The 9,260-nt window shown below is 41.0% G+C and overlaps 1 protein-coding gene across 2 annotated transcripts in view; it reads left to right on the top strand.

The window, feature by feature from the left end:
* The first annotated feature begins 230 nt into the window (after positions 1-230).
* LOC111862336 (piwi-like protein Siwi) overlaps positions 231-9,260 on the top strand; it is a 63,181-nt gene continuing 54,151 nt past the window's right edge. Inside the window, exons 1-4 of one of the 2 annotated variants that reach the window (XM_023847636.2) lie at positions 231-525; positions 1,543-1,757; positions 2,527-2,638; positions 8,103-8,225. In XM_023847636.2, coding sequence (XP_023703404.1) covers positions 1,548-1,757; positions 2,527-2,638; positions 8,103-8,225 — 445 coding nt within the window. In that variant the 5' untranslated portion in view covers positions 231-525; positions 1,543-1,547. The remainder of the gene's footprint in view (positions 526-1,542; positions 1,758-2,526; positions 2,639-8,102; positions 8,226-9,260) is intronic. The other variant, XM_023847637.2, reaches the window with a different exon arrangement.

Below are 9,260 nucleotides of genomic sequence, written 5' to 3'. Positions count from 1 at the left end.
GTCGTAAGTGGACGACCAAGTGTACTGCAATCTATAAGGATACAATTGTGCTCTAATGTTTTGTATTTTTCGCATTTTTGACGCCGCTGGCGTCAGTTCACTTTGTTTCAAGGTGGTCAATTTTAGCCAATCAGAATTCCGCATTACTAGTCCATCCGCTTAGTTCCTTCAACTGTTGAAATCTGGTAGAAATATTGTGTGGTCTTACCAATGAGAATCCGGAATTCAGAACGGGAGGGTAATGACGTCATGATCGATTGGCAACGAGAAGTTGTTTTTAGAAAGGAATTGTACTTCCTGTGCTCCGCTATACTGTACATCCTGTACACGCTAGACCCGCTCGACACGTACTCCACAATTCTGCGATGCTTGGCGTTTATCGTGTATACCGTGTATACAATTATCAGTTCTAGTTCCTGTGTTTGTTTGGAGAGCGGAGCTGGTGGACTGGAGGGACTGGAGCGGGATTGAGCGTTTTGGTATTAGCTGGATTAGGAGGCACACCAAACGCCATATTTGTGACTGGTAAGGGCATTGTGATTATTGTACGGTTAAGAGGAAAGATAGATAGGTTATCTCATGTGTTTAAGTTGTTAGATGACTCGTAAGAGTATTTTTCTCTTTCTGTTAACAAGTTTGTGTTAAAAAATGCACTCTGAAAATGGCATGAGTCTCTACAACTCCCACGTGTTACACGCCTTTGATGTTTTTTAAGATGTAGTATTGCATAGTGGGAGTTTTGGTATTTGTATACTATATTAATTTGTATGTGGTAATATATTTCACTTGATGCAGTAGAGAAGAACGTGTTAAAACATGTAAATGTGACATTCTGTATCATGGTGCACATTGAAGGAAATTGATATTGCAGGCAATTATCTTTTAGTGTGGTGCGTGTTCTTCCGCTGTCGAAATATAGATGTGTGTATGTGCATTTTTTCAGATGTTTGAAGTGGAGAGGCATGTTTGACCGTAAATGTATCTTTTTACAGGTGTTGGAAGTGTTGGACATTACTTAGTCTGTGTAACTGCCTCATGTGTGATGCAAATGTATTTTTATGAACCACGCATATTTTAGGAGTATGTAATTGTGAACTTACAATTCAGAACAGCAAGCAGTGCATGCTGGTAGAAGGGGGTTTTAAGTTAGCATTCTTCCAGTTTTGACTTGTATCTGAAGAAATGTGAGAGAACTGAAAATTCGTGAGTTGTAGTTGGATCGAGTGCCATCAGTACTGTTGCAATAGCTTCTCCCCGACCCCAGTTTGTTGATTATCTGTAGTAATAGGTTTTCAGCAGCAGTAAATTAGTTTTAGCACAAATTAAATACATAAAATAAAAAAGAAAGTAGTTATAAAATGGGCACTGTTATTGTGGTATTATGTCCTATATGGGCCATTGACAAGGTTCAGTACCTCCATAGTATTGATGATGCTCTTATTACCTACCAATTAACTTATTGCTTATGGTCAGAAGTTTGCAGATGTAAATAATTTCCCATGTAGACATTGGGTATTTAGTTTAATTCTTTATTGTTTGTAGCTGCAATGGCAGAACAACAACCTGGAGGAAGAGCACGGGGTCGTGCTCGTGGCAGAGCTCGTGGGCAACAGCAGGGACAGACTGGAATACGCCCTGGGGAGGAGCGTACTGTGCCACAGATACAGCCACGCCCCCCTCCAGGGTTTCAGCAGCAGCCTCAAGGTGCAAGACCTCGGCAGTTGGAAGCAAGACCACCACAACAGCAGCAGCAGCAGGTGGGAGATATATGGTTCTTGCTTGTTATTCAACTAGTATGCAATCAAATGCTCTGTTTGAAAACAGTTTGTGGATGAAGTCATATCTTTTTCCATTCAGGGATTAAGTTTGAGTAGTATATATCATCTTGAAAATGTATAATGCATTATATGAGTGAGTACAAACAAACAAAAAAATACAAAGTCTCTGGTTTTAGTCTGGAAGTGAACTATACAAACTGAGCAACTGGCACTTGTTGGTGAAGTTAGTGCCACATTTATTGGATAGAGGGTGTCGCATGGTCAGCGCAACGAATTCCCACAGCCATTCATTTCGGTTTTCTAGACCAGAGCCGCTATTTCTTTGAAATAGCTCCTCAATTATCCTCGTAAGGATTAGTGGACCCCATTCCAGACCCACTACTTCTCAGAAAATGTGGCAGCGGTGGGAATCGAACCTGGACCTCTGGATCTGTAGCTAGGAACTCTGACCACTAGACCCCAGAGGTGAATTACTACAATTATTTTCCCTTGCCCTAATTCTGTCAGCAGATGGAAAGTTTGATATACACTTGCTTCTTTGGGTAAATTTGAGAGATGCAATTTATTTAGTCCTTTTAATATTGTCTTTTGCACTAATAGTGTACTACCATGTTTGCAGGCTTAGTGTGAAGGACAAACAGTGTGAACGATTTGGAAATGCATGTAAGGAGTTGGCTGTGCAGACATTTTGCTGTCCATGCAGAGTTACAGAGTTGGTGGTGAAATGTTCATGTCCATTGTTATTTTGCAGGTTGGCCCTGCTCTGCGTAGCGGAAGGTCACTTCATCGTGTCAGTGCCCATGGGGACCCCCAGCCAGGGGATGGTGGTCTGGCTGGACAAATGAGGCAAATGTCGATTGGTGAGTGCAGGTGTATAGTGCTAGAGAGTAAGAGGCATTTGCAGTAGTTTGAAAGTATTTGCAGACTTAATCTGTGTTCAGTTAAAGTTTAAAGTTTGAAGACAAAAATTCTTGAACATGTATTTCGTAAATATAGTACTGGCAGTGACCGCCTCGGCGGTCTAGTAGCCAGAATTCCTGGCTACAGATCCAGAGGTCTTGGGGTCGATTCCTGGCACTACCAGATTTTCTGAGAAGTATTGGGTCTGGAATGGGGTCCACTCAGCCCCGTGAAGATAATTGAAGATCTATTTCAAGGAAATAGCGGCTCTGGTCTAGAAAACCGACATTAATGGCCATGGGGAATTGTTGTGCTGACATGACACCCTCTATCTGCTAAAGTTGGCAGTAACTCGCCGACAAGTGGCGGTCGCTTGATCGGTATAGTTCGCTTGCAGACTACAGGCCACGGAATTTGTTTTTGTTGTAGTATTGGTATTGTAATGTAAGGTGTTGTAAATGTCTGTTTTTATCCATGTTGAACAATTAGAGCATCGCTTCACAAGAAATTGAAAGTAGTTATTTTGGAAATTTCTTAAACTTATCTTCACAGGTGTTAGTGTAATTTAATATTGATAATCTGTTTTGATACACTTGACCAAACTATGGTGGGAGATTGTGTTGTAACGTTACCGCAAGTTGTAAGTGGTTTTGCTTTTGTGATGATCCTCATTACGACTGCTAACCTTTATAAGTCAGCATTTAAATTCTTTATACTGTGACATGTTNAACCATCTCTACGGCGTCTTCGGTAACGTAAACACGTTACAATACACATGTTCATATTTGGATTGAATTGAGGTTAAATGCTGCAAAATGTATTTCCTTCATTAGAGCTTTTATCTAGAAAGTCCAAATTAAAACTAGATTATTAACTGTTAATTCATTTACCTGTATTCCTAGTTCTAAAATAACCATTTTTTTATATTTGTAGTTTAAATTCCTTTAAGAATGATTATGAGATTAAGTATGTGTTTCTTTTCTATAATCTTCAAAATACAGGAAATAATAATTGTTTTACATGGAACTGTGCCATGCTGTAGTCTGGTAACCTGGTTGTGATTCACTCTGTTAGGCTAATAGTGTCAGGGCCCATGTTAAACAGCAGGTGAGTGAAACATATTCTGTTCTAAGAATACGAACAGTTTTTTTTACAGGTTATCTGAATGTTCATAGATGTAATAAGAATGGCTTATAATGGCTGCTTTTTGGGAGAACACAGCCAGTATTGTCATTACATAACTGACACTGTATTGTACCACAGTTTAACCTTTAACGTACGGACTTTTAAATTGCCAGCAGCACTCTGCGGCCGATATTTAAATCGCCCTAATTATTTAACATTGCAAACTTTCAGAAAAAAATCCATATTTTCCATTCAATGCAACATACAAATGCAAACTAAAAACAACCTGAAAGACAATAACATTTTCTACATATACACAAAAGAGCAATTTTTACAAACGAAAATTAACTGTGATTATTTTGTCATTATTGCAAAATATAATCTTTATTATATATGTTATGAAATTCCAAAGTACTTACCCGTTGTTTTTTCTTCAACTTTGAGTCATGGTGATACTGTAAATATAATCACTATATATACAATAATATTTTGTTCAGGCTGTACACGAGTTTGAACTGCGTCGCTTCACAGTTTACGATACTCTCTGACGCGCGTGGCACTTCTCGAAGCAGTCCATCTCACACAAAGCGACATCGCACTTTTTACAATAGAAGAGCGTGCTCCTGCTTTTCTTATTTAGCGAAACACACGACATCTTTGTTTCCCTTTGGTTGGCCAGTGTTGTGAATGTTTCACCTCCAGTCAACTCAGTTGGGCCCCAGGTAACCTTGGCCTCCCCCGAGAAACGCCACTGACTGATATTCAGCTTTTAGACTTGGTGATATTGTAAATATAATCGCACTGTATACAATAATATTTTGTTCAGACTGTACATGAGTTTGAACTGCGTCACTTCACAGTTTACGATACACTCTGACGCACATGGCACTTCTCGAAGCAGTCCACCTCACACAAAGCGACATCACACTTTTTACAATAGAAGAGCGTACTCTTGCTTTTCTTATTTAGCGAAACACACGACGTCTTTGTTTCCCTTTGGTTGGCCAGTGTTGTGAATGTTTCACCTCCAGTCAACTCTTTGGGCCCCCTGAAAACTTTGGCCTTCCCCCGAGAAACGCCACTGACCGTAATATTTGGCTTGTGCTATTGAAGAATCATCTTGAGGGAGGGGGGTTTCTAGCAAAATCGAATAAATTATGTTGATTGACAAAGCGACACACTCACCTGTTGGTAAGACTTGCAAAATAGTGATGTAAAGTAATTATAATACTAGTTGAAAAGAGTGCCAGTCCGACACATACTGAAAGTCGCAGTGGCGAAGATGCCTTTTACTCACAAAGTAATACTGGCTCAGTGGGTTTATACCTCTTCCAAGCCGCAAAATAAAAATGAGAGTCTGACACTGACTTTCTAACTGATAAAGAAATATTAGACAATCCAACACTGACTTCCTGACTGATAATTCGCCACTGCAAACCAATCCTTGAATGCGTCAGACTTCCTTGAAGGCTTGGAAGCACTCATATGCAAGCACAAAGCTGGGCTATATTTGCCTGACCAGGTCATAAACAGTCATATCTAAACGTAAATAGTATCAAAACCAGTACCGTGGTAAACAATTTCTTTGTTCAGAGCTAAGGAATGAACCACTGACATGACCTCACGTAGGTTTGTTTTGGTTTCAAACCCAAGGTCAAACTGTCAGCGCTCCCAAAGAGTGCATGTGTCCTGCGTCATATATACGTGCCATTCGGCCAACTCTGGTTGCTGCTTGCGACATATATATGTGACATTCGGACATTAAAGGTTAAGGTACAGCTTCACTCTTTCACTCAGTAGATGATTGTATGACTAATGGTTAAGGAACAGTACTGGTCATATTTGTCACAAGTAGGAATACCAAAAAAGATGAGGTAGAACTCATATTTGATTGTAACACTGATGCCTGTGACAAGATCTTGGGTGTAAACATGAGGAGGAAGTTTCAATGACAGAACAGCCCTCAGTTCCACCCTGCCAAACACCCCAAGGATTTTGTAAGCTAGGTTGACCGATGGGCTAGGTGAACTCTCACGCAAAGGTTCTGACAGAGGCCGGAGAAGAGCATGTCCATACCACAAGGGTGTCTCGAGTGTGAGTCACCTGCAGACAGAAGAAGCAGGCGTGTCCATGAATTTACTGGTGACATGACTGGCAGATGACAGGACTTGGCACCCCTTATCAAGATTTCAGTTCCACACAGCACTTGCATTTTCTATTTTGCAGCTGTTACAATTTAAATAGGTTCTAAAGGTTCTCGTGGTGGTGTATTACACCCAGAATTACTGGAGTTTTGGGCTTTGTCAGTCGTCTGGCACTCTAAAAACTAGAGAACACAGTGTTTCGGAAACTGGAGCTGTTTCCGTCCTCAGGTGAGGGGGTGACACCTACTCTTCTGGGTCCCTTAGAAAGAGCTAACCAGTGATTGAGGTTAGGTTTAGGTTTCAGAAACTGGATATCTTTCCATCCTCAGGTGAGGGAGGAGATACATGGTTTGTTGGGTCCCTTATAAAGAGCTAAGTAGTGATTGAGGTTAGCTCTTTCTAAAGGACTCAACAGAGTAAGTGCCTCCCTTGCCTGAGGATGAAAACAGGTCCAGTTTTCATAACGTGTTTTCAAGTTTTGCACCGCGCCCTTCGTCTTCCTCTCCACTGATTACTATTATATTATTATTATTACGAAGAGGAAGGGCACAGCACAATCGTTACTGGCCCTATTGTTGGTTCCCATGCTCCCCTAGATGGAGATGGGGTATCCAAGCTAGGAGGAGGAAGCTAGACTCAGTTCGTTGGCTTAGATAAAAACAAATACAATTTTAATAAAAAAATATATAACAATACATAAATAACAAACGACACGTTTGACCAAGAAACTAATACAAGCTCATTTAGAACAAAACAATTTCCCGTCGACACCACTTGTGTTGACACTAGCCATATTAGGATGTTAAACACTCAAGCTATACAAACACAAGTCTAATTCTGAAGAATACCAAACCAAATCTAATAACGCGCATCGCAAGCGTTCAAGCAACGGCTTGCGACCGTGGGCAGTCCTTACCGGCCAGCCAGATAGCACCAAAAGGGAATTTAGAACAGACCCAGCCGAAACCAATATTTTCCCCAACAAACCTGCTGACTAGTAACTGACCTTCCAAGTCAACTTGGTCTACACGACTGCACTGTACAAGGCTCCCCTTCACGAGAGGGTACATGGGACCACGTGACTGACGTCAGGATACTGCATAGTGGGGATGGAATCCGTCAAGGGAAACATGATGATCATACGTGAGCGAGCTAAACCTTAGAACAGCTCAGTTTATAGAATGCTAGACAGTGAACAAAGTCCGAAAACGCAGTAATTCTGAGTGTTACAATTCTCTGTGGTGGAGGAGATGAGATACTACTATAATCCGGACTTGCAGCATGTGACAAATCACTCCGTCAAATTTGTGATGTCACAGAAAGAGAAATACCCCCACCCCCGAACTTGGCATTCAAGTGAGACATATGCTATGACCTGAAGTTCTGGTGTTTGATGGTTGTTTTTTTACATATTTTTATAGCAGAGCAGTGAATCGGAACAGGTTATGTCACCCCTGTGCCTTCCAAACAATGGTAGGGCTATTGACAGTTATGACCCAGACTGGAACAGATGGGAAATTAAGAAACCTATTGACTTCTCGAAGGAAGATATTATGTCCCTTTTGAACACTAGCTGTTTTTGGTTAATAGTTACTAATGTGAAGGTATGGATCATGTCACTAATGAATATTGAGAGGGAAGAAGATGAATATAAATCTTTGTTATTATTTTCCATTGTATGCAGTACACAATTTAGTTTCTGTATAGCATCAGAGTGGTTTATGATTGGCTATGAATTTCCTGGAAGGCAATTTGTCACACATTTGAATTACAGATTGTTCATTTGCAAAATGTTTGGAGTAAATAATAGTCTTTGTTATTCTAATGTCTAATGTAGTGTAATGTTATTCGCAGCATGTTTTGTAGTCTTTACAAGTTGGAGAGGTTGGTTTAATAGTAGTGCTTTAGATTTGTATTTCACAGGTGCTTGGTTTGAATTTTGGTCAGGATACCAGCTATCCTGGCAGATTTGCCATGATTTTTCGGTCTTTCCAGATAAATGTCAGTATAGTATCTATATTAGGCTGCAGTCACCTACTTCAAAATTGTTCCCAGTTCATCATACATTAATCATTGTATTGTCTGTAACTTTATGAATGCTTGACACTGATGGGCCATTAAATAAGGAACTAAAGAGACATGTTTTGCTTTTCAGGAGGGGATGATGGGAATGGAAATGGAAATGGAGGACCAGTAGGTCGGGGTGGCATGCGCGGGCGTCGTCAGATAAATGTTGACATTACGCGTACTCGGCCACTCAACTTGAACACTAAGCAAGGTGAGTTAGCATCTGGTGATGCATTATAATCATTAAGGTTTCATTCCCACATTTTATAGGGTCTGTGTTTATTTGATACAGTTAGAACATATATCCTCAGTCTGAAACATTTTTGAGTTGTGTTATACATCGAGTAGACACCTATATGGAAGAACAGCTCTGTATATTCTGGGGGATCTCCGTTGTCATGCTTTTGGTGCCCATAGTATGTTGCAGATGTAATCTAGTAAGTAATGACATAATCTGCTTCCAGTGTCTCATAGTGAAGTTATGGCCATGCCGTAGCTCAAGCGGTTATTTGCTGGCTTCCCACCGCGGCGGCCCGAGTTCGATCTCAGGTCTGGTCAAATGGGATTTGTGGTGGACAAAGTGGCGCGGGGGCAGGTTTTCTCCGAGTACTTTGGTTTCCCCTGCCAATCTTCATTCCACCAAATGTTCCATAGTCACCCTCACCCATCATCTGGGGCTGGTACAATAGGCCAGAAGTGGCTGCAGTACAAGGGACTTAGTCCCACCCCACTAGCAATAAAAAAATACCTCAAAGATGTTTTAGATGCAGTTTAACTAGAAATGATAGTAAGAAAAATGTGCAAGAAAACTGCACATCCACTAGCAAAGAAAGACCTTAATTTCATAATCTGTCTCTGTCTATGGCTGTACAGCCTTTGTGGACCTTGGCTGCTTTTTCAGTTCCTTAACCTATACGCACTCGGTAGGACGTCATGGATGGGGGGATCAGCCAGTTTCAAGGCTGCTGCCTACACAATAAATGCACACAGACATCCAAGCCTCAAGTGGGATTCAAACCCACAGTCTCAGTGTTCAAGCGGGTGAAGGCAGTTCATGCATTAGACTGTATGCCCACTGTGATTGGCAACTTCACAATATATACAGGGTGTCCCAGGAGGAATGGACCAAACTTCGGGAGGGTGTTCCTTATGTTAAAGTATGCCGATATAACCCAAAACACCTATGTCCAAAGTTGAACGGTTACGGAGATAATGGCCCGAGAAAAGTGTGGTCTTCTTGCAGGTC

Source organism: Cryptotermes secundus, unplaced genomic scaffold (genome assembly GCF_002891405.2).
Source record: "Cryptotermes secundus unplaced genomic scaffold, Csec_1.0 scaffold408, whole genome shotgun sequence".
NCBI classification, from domain to species: Eukaryota; Metazoa; Arthropoda; class Insecta; order Blattodea; family Kalotermitidae; genus Cryptotermes; species Cryptotermes secundus.
Note: the sequence above shows the minus strand (reverse complement) of the source record. Positions and strands in the feature narration are given on the sequence as shown.